Source organism: Vidua chalybeata, chromosome 19 (assembly GCF_026979565.1).
Source record: "Vidua chalybeata isolate OUT-0048 chromosome 19, bVidCha1 merged haplotype, whole genome shotgun sequence".
Lineage (NCBI taxonomy): Eukaryota > Metazoa > Chordata > Aves > Passeriformes > Viduidae > Vidua > Vidua chalybeata.
This window is the reverse complement of record NC_071548.1, coordinates 2955086-2976651: the sequence shown is the minus strand read 5'-3', so window position 1 is coordinate 2976651 and position 21566 is coordinate 2955086. Positions and strand designations below refer to the sequence as shown.

The 21566-nt window shown below is 40.6% G+C and overlaps 1 protein-coding gene across 2 annotated transcripts in view; it reads left to right on the top strand.

The window, feature by feature from the left end:
* TBCD (tubulin folding cofactor D) overlaps nucleotides 1–21566 on the top strand; it is a 382417-nt gene that overhangs the window by 652 nt on the left and 360199 nt on the right. For both annotated transcript variants that reach the window (XM_053960716.1, XM_053960715.1), the window contains exons 3-13: nucleotides 2485–2535; nucleotides 2726–2823; nucleotides 3512–3613; nucleotides 4550–4696; nucleotides 5521–5576; nucleotides 7683–7815; nucleotides 15002–15047; nucleotides 17726–17858; nucleotides 18987–19138; nucleotides 20063–20123; nucleotides 20685–20759. In XM_053960716.1, the coding sequence (XP_053816691.1) occupies nucleotides 2485–2535; nucleotides 2726–2823; nucleotides 3512–3613; nucleotides 4550–4696; nucleotides 5521–5576; nucleotides 7683–7815; nucleotides 15002–15047; nucleotides 17726–17858; nucleotides 18987–19138; nucleotides 20063–20123; nucleotides 20685–20759 (1054 nt within the window). The remainder of the gene's footprint in view (nucleotides 1–2484; nucleotides 2536–2725; nucleotides 2824–3511; nucleotides 3614–4549; nucleotides 4697–5520; nucleotides 5577–7682; nucleotides 7816–15001; nucleotides 15048–17725; nucleotides 17859–18986; nucleotides 19139–20062; nucleotides 20124–20684; nucleotides 20760–21566) is intronic.

The window sequence follows — 21566 nt, the reverse complement described above, 5'->3', positions numbered from 1 at the left end:
ACTGCTGTAAATGAAAACTTAGGTCTTAGGATTCAGAAATCTGAATTCTGACTCATGCTGGGCCTTCAGTTTCCTGTTCAAATTCAGGCCATAATTTAGTTAAAAGTTTGTATATCTGTCAAATGAAATAACTCTGTTACTCATCAAAACACACCCATTTTGTGCTTTAAAGCGTCAATTTCCTATTTACCTTTTCATTTCATGGGAAACGGGAAGAGTGGCTGGATCCATACACATCATGTGTGTTTTTCCAAGTGGAAGTAACTTGGTTTGACTTTTGTGCCACCTAAGGAGAGCTGTCCTGCCCCTGGGCCTCAGCTGAATGTGGAAGGGCCATAGTGAGGTCATGTAGCAGTGTCCTGGGTGACCAGCCTCTTTCAAGGCACATCTGTGTGTTGGGTCAACATTCTGATGAGGAGATCTGCAGAAGTTCATTCAGTGCTTCATGTATTTGCAAACTGAATTTAGGAGACCTGCATTTTGCAAGTATTTTTGTGAAGGATGGCGAAATTGCAAAACTCACGGTCTAAATATTGACCCAGCAGCTTTGTTTTTGACAACACTGAGGTGGGCAAACAATAAAGCAGAACCCCCCCCCCCCAGATTTGGAGATCTGACCCTGCAGAAATTTCTCAGTAGCATTATTGTGCTTGGCTGAACTGACTGATCCATCTAAATGATGGACATGTAACTGCTCAGACAAAAATCCCAGGATCACAGTGGTAATGTCAGATTCAGTGGGACAGGAAAAGCCATTGCTGGAAAAACCACCTTGCTGTGTCTCTCTGTCACATCATATGGAGTGTTTCTTTGCACTTAAATGGTATTTATGAGCTTTCTGCCTGTGTATCATTGCCCAGTAAATACAGGCTCAGTATACCTAAAAAAGGTGTTATGTATGTGGTTCAGTATTGGGTTGTAATATTTAGTGTGCTCATTTGATCCTTCTTGGACAAAATGTCCCAAATCTGCCAGGAGGTTCAGTTTGTGGGTTAGAACACTGACACTTAGGAAATGCCTTTTGTCTGGGAGCAGGGAATGCAGTGATCACTGTTCCAGGGGATTTTAATGAAAGTTTCCAAAGCATTCGGAAAAACTCATGATGCTCATTTTGTGATGAGCCATTAGAAACAGAAGTTCGAGAAACAGTTTGATCTGCAGCTACAATTTTGTAGGAAAATATAGGAAGATCTCTTTTGAAATAATAGTTTTACAGCATCTGGTTTAGGTTCATTCTCCTCAGCTTTTATAGTTGGGGTTTTATTTTATCTTTGCCAGGCTGCGACCTGGGAAAAGAATTTGCTCCTCAATTCCACTTGTGCTGGAAAGCTGTTGCTGTGCTGTTGGAATGAGCGTTCCCTGGTTCTGCTGTTTGTATGCAGCTTAAGGCATCATTCATTCAGTCAGGGATGATGAGGAGCTCAGGTTTCCCTCTGGGTGGTGTTCTGGTGTCCCAGTGGAAGTGCACAGGGATGCTGTTGGATGGCCTGGTGTCTGAAAGTGGTTGTGCAGTGTCATCCACTGGTCAGCTGCAGCACTGTTGGCTTTGAGTCGTGTCTTCAGTGTAGGTGTTGATGTGTCAAGCAGGGGAAAAGGACAGAGAGCAAAGCTGTTTGTGAGAGAAACAAATACAGAAAAGGGGAGGTTAAGGAGGTTTTGGTTTTCTAATTCAAAAGCTGTTTTCTGACCAAATAGCTAAAATGAGCCAGGCAATCTCTAGTGCCATGCTGGATCAGTTAATGAGCTTCTTGGGAATGCAGCTTTCATTTCTGTAGCTGCTTTTTGTTGATTCTGGGCTTAAATTGAAAAGCTCTGAAAGCTCTGGAAAGTTGTTATTATTTTTTTTTCCAATACTCAATTTCAATTTCTCTCTTCTTGAGTCACTATCCAAAAGGAAGAGACTCTGTTACTGGCAGCAAAATAGAGTAAGGGATGTGAACGGTTTTGAGGAGCACAGTGGTAAGAGCTGCAGTTTGCTTGTTGAAGTTAAAATTTGTTAAAGATTCTTTGTTCTTTGCTGAATAGTTCCCTGTATTCTATTTCAAAATAAGAAACTAGCTCTGAGGATTGTGAGGAGCACCCTCATTGCAAAGTGTTGCTTGTGGGAGGTTTGTCCCAGGAAACTGGAGGGACTCCCGGGAGAGGGTCGATGGCTCAGTGTAGGTAAATGAGTGCAGTGTCAGGGGGACAGACTGTGCTTGTACTGTTACTTGCAGTTATAAACTGCTCTGTGTTGGAAGGGACCTTAAAGGTCATCTCATGCCACCCTCCCTGCCATGAGCAGAGACACCTTCCACTATCCCAGGTTGCTCCAAGCTCCTTCCACTCTATGATTTTCTAACTTTGTGACCTTGCTTACAGGTGGTGGCGGCTCAGGGATGCAGAAATCTTAAGCTAAAACTGTTCAGAATCAGAGGGTATCTCACAGTTAAGGCTCTGGAAGAACCTTGGAGTAGTTTATTACAGATATCTTTTCATTTTCAGGTATAATGGACAAGTACCAGGAGCAGCCTCACCTTTTGGATCACCACTTAGGTAGGAATGTCAGCCTTAAATAATTTTTGTATCTATACTTAAAAATCTGTTACTCTGGAAGATCTGGGTTTGCATTGCAAGACTGCTGTGGCTGACAGTACTTCCATTTTATAATTGTTGACTCCCTCTGTTCTATCAGAAGTACTGTGACCTGCATGTAGTCTCACTGGTTTCTCTCTCCTTTCTCTAGAGGGGATGATGAATTCCTTGTTGGAGATAGTATGGGACAGTGGATCTCCTCCCTCACTAGTTCACCTGGCTTTTAAATTTCTCTACATCATTACAAAGGTAAAAAAAAATCCTAAATTTAATATTATTTAATTGAAATTTGTAAGTTATGAATATTTTCTTTGTTCTTTTCAAAAATATTAAAATAAATGTCTCATATGATTAAATATTTTAAAGTGTACTTTGAAAGATTAGTTCTCTTGTTTCCCATTTTCATGATAGTTTATCTTATTTAATGATCCAGATTAGTAAAAATCCAGATCTGAATGGAAAAGAAATTGCAGACATGGAGATGCTGAGTGATAAAACATGAGTTACAACGTTGAAAAGTGTGATGAACAGTTAGATGGATGTGGAATTTACATTTGGGCACAGGAAAATATTTTTGGGCTGTAAGGGCTGAGCCCTGGGATAGGCGGCTCAGAGAGGAGGGGGGGTCTCCATCCTTGGGATTCTGGACACCCCATGCACGTGGTGCTGGGCACCCTGCTGGGGTGACCCTGCTTTACCAGGAGGGTGGGACTAGACAATCTCCAGATGTCCCTTGTTTTAAAGTTCATTATCATGTCATAAATCCTTAATAACTTTGTAAAAACACAAACATCACAAGGTATTTAAGACTTAGTGCCTACTTACTCTCCTTATGACATGAGGATCCTAATCAAGAAATTCCTCCAAGGGTCTTTCCTTTCCCCTCAGTACGTGCTGGTGCTGGGTGGGTTCTGAATTCTGAAACTTTCTGCCTTAGGTGAGAGGGTACAAACGTTTCCTGCCACGCTTCCCTCACGAAGTCCGGGACCTGCAGCCTGTTCTGGATTTGCTTGCAAAGCAGAACCCAAGAGACCCCGAGGTGAGCACTTGTTCAACTTTCATGTCTCCAGTGGAAAAAGCTGAAGGAAAAAATCTGGGGAAAAGTATATAAAGCAGTGACAGACCCTGTCTGGTGTCAACCCCTGGATTTGGTGTGAAAACCATCATCTTGTCACAGGAGAAATACCCCAAGGAGAGGTCTTGGTTTTCTTTCATGGGATTTGTTCCAAGGATTTAGAAGCAGTGGCAGTAGAGGTGCAAGTAGAATCTTTGAGCACTCGTGTAAGGAACACATTGATTGTAACAAGAGTAAGAAGGGCAGTGAAAGGCACTGAACCTCTAAAAGGAGTAACTGAAAAATACTCCAGTCTGACTCCAGGATACTGTAGTTTATATTCTTACATTTTTAAATAAGAAAAGAAGAAGAACTCCAGAGAGCTGCTTAAGATAGATGAATTTTAAGAGAGATCACTATCAGTTGTAAGTAACAAAAATCATGGATTTGAATACAATAATTGTATTGCTGCTCTAAATTAAAGCTTTTTTAAAATAAACATCAATTCTGACACTTTGCTGCTTTAAATCTTGAAAAACTTCCTTCTTTCTTCAGAAGTTTTTTCAATAAACCCATGAAAGCAGCACATAAGAAATTAAGGAGAAAAACATACTTCTGTTATATTTGTGAGTGGAGGCACCGATAGGCTGAGGGAAGGGAAAAACAGGAAAATGGGAAGGTGCAGTTTTCCTTTGGGAAGGAAACAAGGTTGCCTAGATTTCTGATTGGGGGGGAGGGTCCATTAATTTTGTTACAGTTTTGCTGTTTGGGGTGCTTGTAGTTCTGGAGTTTCAGGGCACTCACATTGGGAATTTTGTTTTGCTCATCTTTGAAAGTTCCTTGGAGCCAGGGGGGTAGTTTGTGCTCTTTATATTGCAGAGAATGAAATAAAAAATCCTTTGTTTTACCATTCCATTCCAGACTTGGGAAACTCGCTACATGCTCTTGTTGTGGCTGTCCATGATCTGCCTGATCCCTTTTGATCTGGCCCGTTTTGATGGAAACCTCGTTTCCCTGGAAGGGCAGGCTCGGCAGCCAACCATGGATCGCATCCTGGACATAGCAAAGGTGAGGAAAACACACCCTGTAATGCTTTCAGACCTGGGACATTTGGCTCAGTCATTCAGTATGTGATAAATATTCATATATTCTGTATATTCCTCAATGATGTTCTTTTCTGCATATTATTTAAGCCTGTATTTTTGTGTCTGATCTGTAAAGAATTTTTTCGTACTTATGGATCTTCATACTGTTGTTTGCTCCTTTAAAGTCAGGTGAGACTGGAACTTGTTTCCCCTCATCTAATAAACTGTTTTATCTGAGGTGAACCCCTGCCTTTGAATATGTTAGAGGCTTTCAGCACATGGCAGTGCCAGAGAGCTTCTCTGAAAACCAAGTCTGAGGATTTCTAGAGAAAATCAGTGTTTGATCAGAGTGGAAGCTGTCACTGTGTGAAGATTTTTAAACAAATACATGAAGTCCCAGTGGGTGTCAGCCCAGGTGGCTGACTTGTCATGCCTTTGAGATAAAAATAAACCAACCCCCCCTTCCCCACAAGCCCAACAGCTCAGGCTTTTGACACTTGCAGCACTAAGGGGCTTGCTGCTTATAGGACAATGTGTCTGTGAGTTAAGGCTTCAGCAAATGAACCTTCAGTAATAAACCTGCTTTGAAAGGCACAGGAAGGGAGACTTTGCCTCAGATACAGTTTGTTAAATGGAAAAATGAACTTTCTACTACGTTTAAGCTCAGTTTGTAACCATAATAATGACATGATGTGTGTAATCATCATAATATTTGTCATGTAAGTATTCAGTAGTGTGTTAAGTACAGAGTTGTTTTTCTGTCTCCATGTATGAATTCTTTTGCAGTCAGTTTTCTTTTCCCTTTAGTGTTACCTGGTTGTCAGTGACAAGGCTCGGGATGCAGCTGCTGTGCTGGTGTCCAAGTAAGTCTCTTTTGTGCATCTTATCAAAAAGCTCCCATTCCTCCTGCTGTTTTTTAATCTTTATTTAAACATGACAGTGTTGGGAGGGCTGGAAGTTGCCAGCTGTGTGTGGGATATTACTGTTGCTTGAATTGGATGCAGCAGTGTTTGTTGGGAATACTGCTTCCTCTGCACATGAAAATAAATTACAAAGACCATAAGCAGGGATAGTACACATATATCTCTTGTTTCACTATCTATTCCAGTCCACATTCCTGGATATTCTAGTGGAAATCAGCTCAGATTGTGATTGATTTGTTTTTTTTTCCCTTTTTAAAGCAGTAGAAGCCCTGGCTCTGCTCTGCAGCCTGTGCTCAGCAGGTGGCGCTGATTAATTTTAATTAGGAATGTTTGTTCAGAACAAATTTGGGGATAGAATACCTGAAGCTGGTTCTAGTGCAAGGCTGTAATGGTGCTGTATAGTGGACTTAGAGTTATTTAGTTTATTATGAAAGCACCATTTTCAAAACAGCCTGGTGATCAAAACACTTCAGCAGAAATTAGAAGGCTGGCTCCAAGGCCTTTCCCTGTTCCCACATCCCCAAAGCCTGTTCTGAGCATAATCATTCTGACATGAGGTTTCTGTGCCATCTCCCTGGAGCTGGACTGTTACTTGGGTGGGCAGGAGCACAACGGTGCTGGCACAGATGGAGAGATAAGATACAGGAGTCTGATTCTGTAACACACTCTGGGAAAGTCCCTGGGGAGCAGGAGAAAGTCTGGGCCCTGCTTCGTGCTCCAAGGAGCTGATGAATTTCAAGTGAAGTTTAGAAACATCAGGATTTCAGACCTCCTGTTTTCCAAAATGAGCTGCTTCTCACAGGGCAAAGGAGCTGGAATATATTTCATGAATTCTCCTTTCTGCCTGCTCAGTGAGTGGTTGCAGTAGGAGGAGACGGGGCTGATCCTTATCCTAGTCTTAGTCTGGAGGTTAGGACACTCCTTTGGGAAAGAAAGATTTAAACTCCTTGGGGCTGAGGAAGGGTCTAGGAACCAGCTCAGCCACTTCACAGGTCACTTCTCTCACATGTGCCCTTGGGCCAAAGGCAGCTTCATCCTCCAACCCAAAACAAGCCTCCTGCAGCTCACCCCAATTCCTCATTGTTCTGCTGCTGAGCACCAGAGGGACTGGCTGGGAAGCCCGTCCATCCCAGCAGCTCACTGCTGAGGTGTTCTCTGTATTTAATTTTTAATATATATATATATGTAATATATATATAATTTAATACCCCATCAGTCAGCTCTTGGGGCTGTTCCTCAGTTATCTGTAGGTGTAGGATGGATCCAGGTCCTGGCTCTGGGGCACATCCTCTTTGAATTCCTTGAGTTGTGCTGGGTGGGCTTCCCCCTGTGCTTTGTTTCCACTGGGTGAGTTGAGAACAAGTGTAATCTGAATTGCTGCTGCAGCAGGACCTGGTTTGTAGGAGCCAGGACACTGAAGTGATGCCCTGACTGCAGCTTGGCTGCTCAGGGGAGGGCTGAGAGCAGGTTTATGATAGTTTAGCCATGAAAAGCATCCTTTCCCTTTTCTAAGAGGGCTGAAAATACATCTCTTAACCCATCTTATGTGTTAAATAACAGGTGCTTGACCTTTTCAAATATCTGAAACCCCAAATTGCTTGTTCTGGGCCTGACTGCTGACAGACAGTGCAAAAGGGACCCAGTGCTGGTTTCCACTCATTTTCAGATTTGCAGAATGGCTGTTTTTGGTGAGAGAGGTGAAGAATCCACCTATTTGTGTCAGCTTTTCAGTAATTCTAATAGAAATAATTTCTTAAAAGCTTTGGAAATTTTGTTGCTTTCTAATTAAGCTAAGAAATGTCTAGAACCCAAGTTTTTAGCTGGGTTTAAAGTGAAAACAAAATTCCATGTCAGAGCCTTGCTCAGAAACAGATGGACTAAACATAGGATGGTTTGGAGTGTTCCCACCCTCAGTGATTTGGGGAAACACACATTGAAGAATTATTTCCAGGAGCTACAACCAGTTTGGATAGGAGGAAAAATCATTTTTCATAGGGTGTCATGAAGTCAATGGCTGCAATGTTTTCTTTTCTTTTTCTGTGACAGGTTTATTGTCCGCCCTGATGTCAGGCAAAGCAGGATGGCAGATTTCCTGGACTGGGTGCTCTCCATGCTATCCAAATCCTCCTCCCAGACCATGGAGGGCACTGTCATTATGAATGGCATGCTCCAGGCTCTGGTAAATACTGGCTTTCCCTTAAAAGATAGACACTTGGGTTTATGGCCATCCTATACTGCTACAGGAGGGCCTTGACAGCAAATGCACAGAGGGGTTCCTGGCAATGAAAAAAAAGAGAATTTCCTCCACAGCAGTTTAGACAATGTAACTTCCCATGCATGTGTATTTTCTTTTTTTGTCATCCCCGAATGAAAGTGAAGTTGCCAGTATAGATATTCATAAATAACTCTCAAAGTAGCAGTCATGTCAGTAAGTTTGGGTTTGTTTGCTAATCTGAATGAATTTTTTGTTGAGTGCCCTTTCCTTGTGAATTGATAATGGTGTGTGACTCAAAAGAGCTGAATTCTTAGTTTGGGTTTTAAAATTGACACACATGGGGAAAAAAATCTGAACTGCTGTTCCAGGGCACTGCTCTTCTTGTACATCCTAAGAAGGGCTATTGATAAAAGCTCTGTTGTAGTTTTACACCCTTAAAAGTGATGGGGTCTGTTTTGAAATCCTGGGGTAACACTTCTGGTGTCTGTGCTGGTTTTAATGTCTGACTGTATTTGGGCAGAATGGGTTTGTGTGGGGGCAGGAATTGTTGTTCCTTCTTGGTTTGGTTGTTACCAAGGCAGTGCAGGTGAAGACAGATCACGAGCCCTTGTGCAGTATTTGCAGTTGCACAGGTTTGAGGATTTGCTGGTGTTTGTACAAGTTTTCATAATTTGCATTAATTTGCTACTCTTCTTAACCAGTCACTAAGAGGACTTGTGTGCAGTGTGGTACTAAACATAAAAGTAAAGATCTGGAGCAAGTGTGTGGGGTGTGGGTTTTTTTTTTTTCAGTTGTTTCTTTTTCCTCCTGAGCTCTTCCAAATCAGAAGGGAGAAGAAATGATCTATATTTAGAATAACTGAGGACCTGCTACTTAAGCAGGAGGAAGCGTTATTTGTGTGCATTGCAGCGTTTCAAAAGACAGAATGATGTTTCATCATTTTATTGTCAGATCTGGAAAGGGAGACTGACTGTTTGCCATTCCCGGGGCATGATGAGACCTGCAGGATGTATAATGCATTAGTGTTTTGTCATAATTCCTTTGAGTTTGGCTTTGGCTCCATCCACCTGTTCATTAGTGCGCACTAAGCGAAACAGGTGAATGCTCAACAAGTAGAATCGAAACCAGAATGTGATACAATAGACCTGGGAGCAGAGCCTGCTGCTTTGCTTTTCTGGGATTTTTTTTTTTTTTTTCCCCTCTCCACAGCTCATAACTTCAGTTGGTAAATATGAGCAGATTTATAAAGCCTTTTCTTGCATTTAGTCTTCGATTTCTCCTTTCAGTCACTACAATGAATTGTATCAAAGGTTTTCAGAATGGTATGTGTATGCATGTAGGTGCTCAAGGAGAGCAGGAAATATTTCTTTCAACGGTTAAATGATATAAATATCATATTTATATATAATAATGTATTGATTATATATATAATATATATATTAATATATATATTAAGAACTTTGTCTCACACTTGTAGCAGCACTATGTTGTCAAAAATACTAGCTGAAAATAAGTGTTCAAAATAAGTAAACACTTATCTTTAGCATGCAAGATTGTAACTTAATATAGTATATAATTTATTATATTTATTCTATAAATAAATACAGTATATTTTGACAGAACAAGTAATCACTAAATTTGTAAAAGAGAGCACATCTCTGTGAGGGGCAACTATAAGTTGTGGCAACAAGCTTTAGAATTCTTTGCCCTTGGACTTCTCCAGCACTTTGTTACTTTAAGAGTCAAGCTGCAGCTGCTTGGCCGTGTCTCTGAACAAGCAGGACAAAAAAGACCATTTTTCGGTTTGAGGTCAGTACAGCAAGGTGGGTTTTGGGATTGTGCAGGTTTTGGGAATGATGTAACCCACCAGAGTGGGGATAAAATGTCTCTCCACATCAGAGCAGAGTGGGGCTGCCCTGAACAGGGTGGGTTTTGGTTGGGTTAGGATTTTGTGCCACTTGCAGTCTGCATTTACTGAGCAGCATGGAAAAATCGCTCAGAAAAGAGACGAAACTCCTGCATTTCAATGAACTGAAACTGCAAGTCAGGGACGCAGTGAGTAGTTGGCCGTGGCTGACTTTGATCTGCCTCTTCGTGGCCGTGAGCCTGGCTGATCAGGTGTGTGCTGCTGTTTCATCTCACTCAGCGTTCTGTGCAGAACGAGTCCGGCTGTTCCGCGGCTCCTGTCGGAACACGCACCCCGCGTTGCATATTGTAATTGCACTGGGGCCTTTGGCTCTCTGCTCCCCTCCACCTGTCCTCAGTAACTCACCATTTCCCAACGGGGGGCACCAGCAGGCACCTCTGCTGCCACTATTTCCAATTCAGTGTTTCATGCTGCCCTCCTTTGTTGAAACCTCTGTTGCGCTACGGCGTTTAATTCGCTTCCGTGCTCCTGTTCTTTGGCGTTTGAAGGACTGAAAATGTTGGATTATTAAGCAATTGCTACTTTTTTATAACATTTGTTTACTTGAAGGAAACTTCTAGCCTGTTTCAAGAATCTGCATTTTAAATTCTCTTGGTCTGGAGGTTTGCTTTTAAACCTGCCATTATATCAGACAGCTTTTTAGTTATCGCTGCAGGGCGCAGCACTCCCAGTTCTTGCGTGACAGAGATGTCATCACGTTGAGGTAGCCTTGGGCATTGAAACTTATTAAACCTTATTTGTTTTATAAGTGATTCAGTATACAAGTGTGAGTAATAATTAAAAAAAATAAAACGCCCTACACAGTGATCTGATGAAACTCGAGAGTCTTAAGAACGAGGCATTTCCCTGAGCTGTCTCTAATGCAAAGGTTATTTAGCAATAGCTACATGCTTATGTAAATTTGGCTCCAGGGAAGAAAGAACTCTCTAACTCTATTCTTTCAGACCCAGAGGCACAAAAATAGAATATTTCCAAATAGAATGTTTCCCAAGTCTCTGTATTTTTGGCATTCTCAAAGAATTGGCTGTATTAAGATTGTCTATTGGCGTTATTTTTTTAAAAAAAAAGGGGTTGTTGCTTAGTGGTTTGGTGATAGAAAAAGCAGTGTTGGTGAGAGGTACAGATGTTCTTATATCTGCAGGTACCAAGGGCACTGACTCCTTTCTGCTCATGCCATTTCTCTCCTGACTGTCACGGAGTATTTCTTCTAATGTGCCCTTGTCTGATACTGCTGGGTTTTTCTGCACCAGAACTTTTGTGGTTCATTCAAGGTTCAAAAGTTCTGTTATCATAAAACTGGTTCTTGTTTGAGTATAATACTATCTCAAGCTGCTAATTTTTTTTTTCCTTCTAAAATCCGTGGATTTTAAATCAAGATGGAAAAGGAGGTAGGTACTCTGACAGCTCTCCATGTGTTAGTATAAACATGTCAGATGTTCAGCTGATAAATAACTGGGATCACATGAAAGCTGCCATCACTGTGTTGGTGTCTGTCAGTGTTGGTGTCATGTTGATGCTCAACACCCAAACACGTGCAGCCCACAGCAGGAATGCTGCTTGTGTGGAGGCACAGTAAGAGCAAGGCCTTTAACTAACCCATTTTACCTTCAGCTGCACGTAGAATGCATTAAATATTCCCTCCTTCCAAGTGAACTTCAGTTCTGCCAGCATGTTCTCCCTCCCTGCTCCTGGCCTGGAGGCAGGGATGGCTGGTGGCATTCCCGGGGTGTTGTGTGGCTACCAGGGGGTGCTCCAGAGCAGTGCAAGGGATCATTTCCTGCTCTTCCCAGCGAGGCTGGAATTATCCTCCCAGTCCTCCTCTTGGTTACAACCAGAGGGTAGATGCAGACTTGTGTCTCCTGCTCGGCAGGAAGATCCACTCGCTCCCCACCAGCCAGGCCACCCCTCATGGTGATTTGTGTAGCTTGGGGAACAAGTCCTGGAGATGATCCCGACTGATAGATCTCCTGCAGGTCGGGCCCAAAGTGGGTTATGCAGACAATTGGCAGGTGTGGTGTCTCTGCTGGGATTATTAAGAAACTGGGCTTTGTTTGCCTTGCCCTGCGCTGTTTCTAAAGCAGAACCAGACTTGACAGTCGTCATCGCTTGCACACCACTGATTTTCTCTAATTTGTAGGTGGCTTAATTATTTATAAGAGAGGGAGTCACATACTTCTCAACAGTTGAGCAGGTTGGGTAGGTTGGTGTGTGCTCTGTGTCCTCGTTGGGCAGGAGCCCGTGGCGTGGCTGCGACTGCGGGATGCTCCGACAGGCAGGCTCCTCGTGCTCAGCACTGCTGACACCAAAATGCCTGTGCAGGTGGCAAACCAAGCTTATTAATTGCTTTGTTTGTATCAGATTTTTGGAAATGGTGTGCCTTGGATATTTTTCTTCCTTCAAGGCAGGAAGTTTAAGCCTGGGTACTGCAATGCTGATTTGCTCTTTTTGCTGCTTTTTTTTTTTTTTTTTCCCTCATGATTTTCATTTATGCATCGTGAACATTTCTTTTTTAGTATGACCCCTGTAAGTTCCAGGTTTACAGTATTTTTCTGAAGGAGTAACTTTGCTGTACGTGCCTGACTGTAGCATGTGCTGGAAGAAAATATTTTTTCTGCTTTCCCAAAAGCCAGCATTGGTTAAAGTGCTCTTTTATTTCCTTTGAGAAAAATACATCTATTACACTCAAAAGTTTTAGAGGTTTGGACTTGGGGATGCTTTTGCATGCTTTGATTCATAAATAAATAATGAACAATTCTCTTCTTGTCTTTTCTACACTCAGAAAAATAACCCAGATACTGGATTTCCTGCTGTGTTGAATATCTGAAGAGTAGTTCTCCACAGTTGGGCTGTTCCCTATTTACTTGTGTAAAATTTATTTTTGAAACAGCTGTTAAACTTCTCTGACACAGAGAAATACCTGATGTATCAGTGGTAGAAACTCCAGGGACTTGCTCCAGTCGTATCTGACCCCCAGTGCACCTCAGTGGGTGCAGAAAGAACTTTCTTCCTATTCAGACATTTGGCATTTTCAGCTCTGTTTATTCCTAAAGCATTGGGAGCAGATTTTATTGATCAAAAGTCATTTAAATATTATTGCCCTTTAAAAAAAAGTTTAGTTCTTAATTCAAATTAATAATTATTGATTAATTAGCTATTCTGTCCTTTGGGCAATTTTTACTTCTAAAAACTCGTATTGATAAAATAAAACATCTTAATGCACATCTCAATTCATTTATAGCTGTTGCCACAATGATTTTTATTAAAAAATGTATAAGTCCCCATAGTAGGAGTAGATGTTCTGTGTTGAAAATAGTTGTTATTTAAGTTTTAGTGAAACTGCTGTAGGGAGACAGTGTGTGTTTCACTTTTTTGTTCAGAAAATAATAGAAATGATTATGAAATGGAATCTGCCAAGGTTGCTGTTTTAAACTGATTCATAGATGTGCATTAAAAAAAATACTGTACAATATGTGAATTTTTCTCATTTCCTGCTGGTCTGTTGGTTGATTCCTTCCATCTCTCTCAGAGGTGGCACCTTCCAGTTGTGTTCTTCCTGAGGAGTCAGGACTTAATTCAGACTTGGACTCAAGGGTGTGAAAACATGTGGAGAAGCTTGGAGAAAGGTGCCAGAATTTGGGAACTGCAGACTGAAAATGGGCTGGTTTGAGGATTCTGTTCCACCTCCCCAGCAGTGTGCTGAGAGCACACACCCAAAGGTGTTTGTCCAGGAGCATTCCCAAGGATCTGTTCAAAAGCTGTTTCTCTACACTATCACTGCTTGAGGATTTATAGTGTGCTTTGTTTGAATATGCTTGAATATTATAATAATAATAATTTGGAGGCAGCCTGTCTGTGCCTTAAAAACAATGTTTGCTTTTAATTTAGGCAGGAAGGAGAAGGAACTGTGAGGATGCAGGGAAGGAACTGTGAGGATGCAGAGAAGGAATTTTGAGGATGCAGAGAAGGAATTTTGAGGATGTAGGGATGCTGCTGTGTCTCCAGCATCCACAGCAAAGTTTGTGGAGAAGCCAGTGACAGGGTTTTAAAGCAGAACACAGAACCAAGTGATGAAATGAGTTTCTGCATGTTTCAACAAGGAAAAGTTTTAGAGGAGCTCTAGATTTGTTGTACCAAAGATCTGCAGGTCCTCTCTCGTATTTTTTAGGCTTTTTAGTACAAGCAGAGTTTTGTTGTATGTCAGTGAGAAATTTTTGTATTGTTTTTAACACTGACTTCATATATTGCTAAAAGCTTTGCCAATTTATACATTTAAAGTGATATTTATTTTTGTTGTCTGGGCCTGAAGTCATTCTATTGCATTGCTGCTTTATAAAAGTCATTTTTAAGGAAGCTCTCACACTTGCCTTCATTAACATCTCAAGTATTTTGATATATAATATCAAATTCCCATATATAGCTTGTAGTAGTGCTGATTTCTGATCCTGAAATGCAATTTAGTAACAAACCAAAAGGGGCTGGGGACACAGCCCCAAGGTGTTTTTCTTGCCTCTGTTGCTCGCAGCCACGCCTGCAGCGCCGGAGGCGTGTGTGTGTTTGGTATGTGTGAGAAAGTACCTCTTTTTAGGGGAAGTCTGTTCTTGTTTAACTCCCAGGCATATTTATTGAGGAAGATTTTGCTTCTGGTGAGTGCCAGAGCAAGGACAAACAAGTGCCTGGCCAAGGTTTTGATACATGGGGAGCTGAGGAAGCTTCTAATGGGTAATGTGTTCTGTCAGGTGTTAACAGTCCCTTGTCTGGCTGCAGTGCTGGGGTTTAATCTCACTGGGATATTTAGCTGCAGATAAAGTTCCCTGGGCACAGGAATTGCAGCTGGCCTGCTGGAGGTGTATTTGCAGCTGTCTGTAGGTGGTTTAGTCTCTCACAAGCAGTGGTTGCACCACACTGAGCTCCTGTGACCCAGCACTGAGCCTGATGGGTCAGGGACCTGAGCTAGCCCAAAACTGGTAGCCTTTTTCTTTTCTCATTTTTTTTTCTTTTTTTTTTTTTTTTTAATTTTCTCTTGAGTGTTCTTTTGCCACCTCAGTGCCCTGAGCAGTTGCCAAGAAGAACTGCACCCTGAGACTCTTCCTTTTATGCTATTTAAATCAGCGAACACTACACATTATTGTGAGAACATTAAAAGTAGTTTAGAACTAAATGCTTGATATATTGTGTTACAGAATCTCTGCATTCTCATATCTGTGTTCCCTATTTTAATTGTAGGCACAGCTGTTTAAACATGGCAAGAGAGAAGACTGTTTACCATATGGTAAGTTTGTAGTAGCCTGGGTTCAGTTTTTCAAGCCATTGCAGTAGAAAAGGGAAAGGAAGATTAACCTGGTGACAAGTGGCACTGTAAGGAGTAAAATCCACAGTGATGAAGCAGGGAAAATGAGGGTAGCAAAAGCAGAAATGACTGTGAGGGAGGAGCAGATGCCACCAGGGAATGTCGTGTTGGAACAGCACATCAGAGGATTTGGCAGGTGATCACACTGGCCATTGCTGTAATACAGGAGCTGAACACAGAACATAAAAACTGTTAGATGTGGAAAATATTTGTTTGAAATTCAGGTGAGCATAAACTGGTTTTGTACTTATTACTGCTGAAAGTTTTGCAGGGACTCTTAAAGTTTTAATACAAACACAGGATTTCAGAAAACACAGGTTTTAAGAACCAACTGTTTACTGGACACAGCTGGAATCATGTTGGGATAATTCCGGAATAAGAGAAGTTTTTTAGTGAAAAGAGATTATACTGGGTGCAATTAGGGATAGACAGGAAGCCAAAAAAAGGAAAAGAGAGTATGGAGGTTTCTGAACAGTGTAGCTGCATTTTGGAATTATGTTTGTCTTGGGGTGAATCTTAAAATATGATCAGAACTGACTGCAGTGTGATCTTGGGCCTTATTGATAGCAGTAAGGGGAGGCAGAGAAAAATGGTGGTTAGTTCCAAAACACTGCAAAAGGTCTGGTCAGTTTTGTGGAGCTTATCCAAGTACCAGAAATGGGGTTTGTGCCATTCACAGGAGCCAAGCAGGGATGTAGACTCACTTTAGAGTGTTTATGATTTCACTCATGAAATTATTTTGGCCCTGAGAAGAAGCTTTTTAGTTCTGGTGCTGGAAAGTGTCATTCTCCCAGTTCCTAAGGCTGAGATTCAGACACTTCCTTAGAAAATGCCTGAGAGATGGGTAATGATGGAGATAAGATAGTGAAGACAAACAGCATGGAATGACACAGGTGCAAATACTGGGAATGCCATTGCACAGGAATAGCAGAAGTCACTGGGGAGGCTGCCAGAGAAGCAGAAAAATAAACAAGCTGGGAAAATTACAGTGCAACAGAAAATGACAGAATTTAGAAAATACCACAGTACAACACAGTATGGAAGGAGCATATTGAGCTCACAGCATTAACCCTGCTGGTAAAATCAGAAGCTTTGGCTCATGGCATAGAAAGAATAGTGAGTAGTTATGAGTCTGGTAATAATAGAAAAATCAGGGACATGTCAATGAGTGAATTTATCCTAGAAAATCTAGAATGCTCACAGCTGGGAAGCAGATATTCAGATGGGAACTGTTCAGGATAAGAAAATGAGCGAGACAAAAAATATCTATGATTTTTAATTATAACAGATCTGAGGATGAAACAGAAAAAAAAATAGGCAAATGTCAAAGCAAGATCCTGTTTGAAGTCACTTGTGACATAGAAGTTGAATTAAAAACAAACACTAGCCCTGGAGTAATTTACATGGGTCTGTAGATATTTTAGTGATTCAAGAGCTGGCAGGACTTGGAAGAGGTCTTTATTTATATATTCTTAATTTATTTTCTGTCTGTGAATGATGATGTTTCTGCAGCCTCTTCCTCCTAAACTATCAGTCTCTTGGGCTTTTATAACTGCAAAAAATCCAGGTTGCTGGAAGGTATTGAAGTAATAATAATTATCACTGGCTTGTTGTCTGCATGGATTGTTTCATTCGTCATTTCAGTACATCAAGATGCATCACCACTCTTTTTAAAAGACTTGAGCACATTTGTAAGTCATGTCTTACAGCGTCTCAGACTTTGAAATAATTGCATTTTCTTTGATCTCTTTGTATTTGAAACCCCTGATATGAGGCTGGGGTGGGAGGCTGCAGAGGATTTGGCTGCTGTGCCTCCATCTGAGCAGTGCAGTTGGAAGCCCAGTGGCTCTTTCAGAGCCTGACTCATTAGTCTCTATTAGCTAATGGTCAACTTCTGAAGAATTATTTTCACCCTAATGAAACTGCAAAAGGACTTTTTTTTATTTGTAACAGCCATGGCTTCCTTGTGAAAATTTTAAATCCTGGAACTTTATCCTCATTAACCTAAGATTCTCCTTTCTCTGTGTTTTTTTTTACTTGCTGGACAAATAACTTTGTTACCTTTGATGTGCCCAAATGAGAGGTTTTGTGGCTGATTGTTTACACATCCACAGTGTTTCTCATGTCTAAATGTTTCTGGACATCCATCATCATAAAAATTTCTGTGTCAGGACTTGGTACTGCCTGAGAATGCTAAATGAGGAAAGGGAAAGCTTCCTCAGTGTGCAAAAATTTTTCTGTGTGACAGAATTACATTTTCTAGCTTCTGCTTCTGTTAGATCACTGAAAATTCTTAGACCCTGAAAGACACTTAGATGTGTTGCTTCCAGTGAGAATCAGGGGCATAAACACTCAGGGAATGTAGATTATAATTTTCATAATCAAAACTAATCCTTAAAGCCACCTCTCCTGTTTGGGCAGTGAAGGATGTTGCAGCTATTTGACCAGTGTCATCTACCACAAAGTAGGTAACGGGGCATTTGTATTTCAGTAGTGCCTTTAAAAATAGAAATCTCCTAAAAAGCAGGCAAAACTTTTACATGTTCATACCAAGGTGTTTCTAAAAGCACTTTTTCTGGTGTGTTTGTTTTTTTTTACAGCTGCTACTGTTCTGGAGTGTCTTGATAACTGCAAGCTGTCAGAAAGCAACCAGATGGTTCTGCGCAAGCTGGGCATGAAACTGGTCCAGCGACTTGGGCTGACATTTGTGAAACCAAAGGTAGCAAAGTGGAGGTCAGTTTAAAGCTGAAAAGTTTAAAAAAAAGGGAAATACAAAAGCACAAAACCCACTACAAATACATAAATCCATACATTTTCCTTCTGCTCCTCTTAACCTTCCCTTAAAGACAAAGAAATCCCTGTGGGAATGAACATTATTCTTTATTTGCATTATTTGGAAAAAGGAGGATTCTTCCACTGTTTTTAGTTTCCTGTATTTTTTTCAATTTTGGTACATAAATGAGTGCTGGGACAAGCCAAATCTGACTTTGCACATTGCACAAGCAGAAGCCTGTTCCATTATAATGCATAACTCACTAAATATGGGAAGATGGAGACCTTTGTTCCTGAAGCTGATTTAGTACAATTTTGTAAGAGTGAACATAACTTTTTCCATTACCTGGTCCTACCCTGATTCAATAGAAAGTTCACAGGGGAAAAGTGGTTTGCAATCCCGCTCTGGTTTTGCATATTAGTCAGGTTTTGGTGTCTGGTTTTACCTACTGCCAGAGGGCAAACTCTTTTTTAGATTTCTCGCACTGATATTTTAAAATTGCAGGCTCCCTTGGTGACTATTTTTATTGTATTTATTTTACTGGCTTTTGAGAACATCCTTAGGCATAGAAAATTCTTTTTAGGTGGAGAATGTACCTTGCCCCATAGCAAAAGTCAGTTTAGCATGCAAAGTCTATCTTTTGTAAGAATGCATCTACACCACGGGCTAAATATTCGAGTACAGCTTGGTCAGAAAGTACTAAGCTGGCTTTGAGATTTAAAAAGCAATTTTTAATAAGCTGATTTTATTAATTTTTTTTTTTGTTTTTTAGTTTTTGGAGAGACTTTTGGGGCATGGGAATTTTGTCTCACTTTGTTGTTAGCAGTGGAAAATAGGTTATAGTGAAACAGGAAAGGAGGGATAATGAAAAGAAACTATTTGAATAGTCTGGCTCTTCTCACCTTGGAAAACAGACAACTGGGTCAGGAGCAAGAATGGGATATTTCTCCCTTTCCTTTAAAGCAGCCACTAAATAACTGGAGAGCTGTGTCCTGGGAGGTGTAGGACAGACAGACTTTGTGGCAGTGTGTCCCTGCTGCAGCTGGAAGTTAAACCAGAAATCACTGAGGTGTGTGTTTGCTCTGCAGGTACCAGCGTGGCTCTCGGTCTCTGGCTGCCAACCTGCAGGCTCAGGGTGCTGCTGTGCAGAACCAAAAGAGGGAAGTTGCTGCTGCTGCTGCTGAAGCTGATGATGATGATGAGGAATATGACATTCCAGGAGAGATTGAAAATGTTGTAGGTGTGTTAAAGCTGGAGAGAAATTGTTGCAGTGCTGCTGTCAGATTATGCCCTTGTCTTTTAAATTTAAATTTATATACAAATACAAAATTTATATACAAATACATACTACATAAACCTTCTGTTAAACTTCAAAAATTCTCTACAAACCCATTTCTTACATGCTGCAAATTAAACATTGGAAAACGATCTGCTTGGGGCTAAAAAAGTGATGTGGGTATCTGTGGAAAGACTCTAAAACTTCAGTCTGTGCAGCTGATTAAAATAGATGGTATTTTCCAAATGGTTTGGATTTCAGCATCTCAGTCAGAAACTCAGTACTGGAGCATTTGTTGGGGAGTTGGCCATGGAGGTATAAAGATACGTTTTATATGTTTTACCAATTTTATCCAGTTCTACAAAAGAGATGCCCTGAGCCTTTCACAAATGGAAGGGTGAATTAAAATTTATAATGAAATACACAACAAAAAAATATGTCACATGAAAGCTGAAGAATTATGGTTTAATATTTAGACTGTGGTAGTATCAAAGGAACAGCATTTGTTTCTTAATATGCAGTTGTACAGCATGTCCTCTGCCAGCTGGCTGGTGGATATTCTGTAAATAAATAGGCAAAAATTCCATCAGAAGACTTTTATAACTGAATAATCTAATGAACCTCTGCTAAAAGCATCAGGACCTCCATTTTGAATCTTTTACAGCACTTAAAATTTCAATGTCTTTCCATAAACAATTTTGACATGTTCCTTGGTTTTTAATTTCAAGTCGTACTTGTGTGACAAATAGAATAAATCTAGATACAAAAATTTTTATACAAAGAAGCAAATGAAGTTTGAACATCTTTAGAAATTTTTCTGTTGTTAAATAAGAATAATCTGTTTTTGTTTTTTTTTTTTTTTTTTTTTTTTAATAAAATTATTTGCAGAACAATTGTTGGTTGGCCTGAAAGACAAGGACACAATTGTCAGGTGGTCTGCAGCCAAAGGGTAGGTTTGTTATGGTGTCTGCAAACAATGCATATTAACAATATATAGCATGTAACCAGTATATTTCTATATTATTTATTTATCTTCCATTTTTACTGCTAAGCTGTAAACAATATAGAAATGTAGTGTAATCCATGGTTAATAATTTGGGTGTATTGCCAATATTTGCTGTTACTGCAAATGGCTTCAGCACAGCCTGTGGTGGGTTGGGTGCACAGACACATTTGTCTCTTTTGCTGATGAAAACTCAGGTCAGTTTTTAGGGAATTTCAGGTGGGTTTGGAAATAGATGTTCTGGGTAAGGCAAGATTTGAAGGGTGCAAAGAAGTATTTCTTCAAAATGCTTTTTTTCTCTTTCTCTTTTAAAATGTATTTCTGTGGGAGGTTCACTGCTGTGTTGTTTTTTTAAAGTTTGAGATTTTTGTTTGAGTATCAATCTTAGGGCAGTGGGGTGGCATCTTGTCAGGAGGATTCCAGTAGCTAATTTTTTTCTTATAATTTACCAATTAACTGTAGTACTAATGATTCATTGTGTGCTTCTTTCTTTTTATTCTTCTGTAGAATTGGTAGAATAACTGGAAGACTTCCAAAAGAATTAGCAGATGATGTGATTGGGTCTCTGTTGGACTGTTTTAGGTAAAAATCTTATTTCACACTTTACACATGTCTAAAACATGTCTGCTTGTGGAACAGGGGGACAGCAGTTAGGAAGAAAGGTCTAAAAATCTGTAAATTTTCTTGCTGTCCTTCTCTCAGATTTCAAAATCTTTGAAGGCACAGATGGGCTAAGGGTATTCAATAAAGAGATTATTTCTGATCCATCCTCGTGACCCCATCCTAAGGTAATGTGCAGGGACTGAAGTTAATCTTAGGAAAAATTAAATAAATACTCATTAAGTTGCTACTTTAGAGATTCCTAGTGAGCTCAGGCTCATGCCTTGAGTTTACTGTCCATCCTTAGAAATCCAGTAGAACTGGAAATGATGTTCTGAGGTTCACCAGAGGTGAGAAAAAATCTCTGTGTGAGGGGAGGCTGAAACATGTAGGGAGAGTGAGGAATAAATAGGGTATAATAGAGATTTATGCACTTGGAAATGGTGTGGATGTGGTTGCCCTCTAGGTTTTGTGTTACTGAAAGCAAACTCAAGCATCAGGGGGCAGATTTAGAATAAAGACAGAGTGGTGTTATTCACACAGTTAAACTGTAAAAACTTCTTGCCATGGGTCCTTGTGGATAGTGAGAATATTTACCTGAACAAAAAGTGTGCTTCTTGTCTGCAAGCTTCTCCATGATCTGCCAGAGTTTGGAAGTGTTTTGGAGAGTGGATGTGCTGGTTCCTAGACTCTGGTGAAGGGATCTGCTGTTGGCTCTGTCAGAGAGGATTTGGGGCCAGTGGAAGCTCTGGCTGGGGCACACAGAGCTGTGGGATGTTCTTTTGGTGC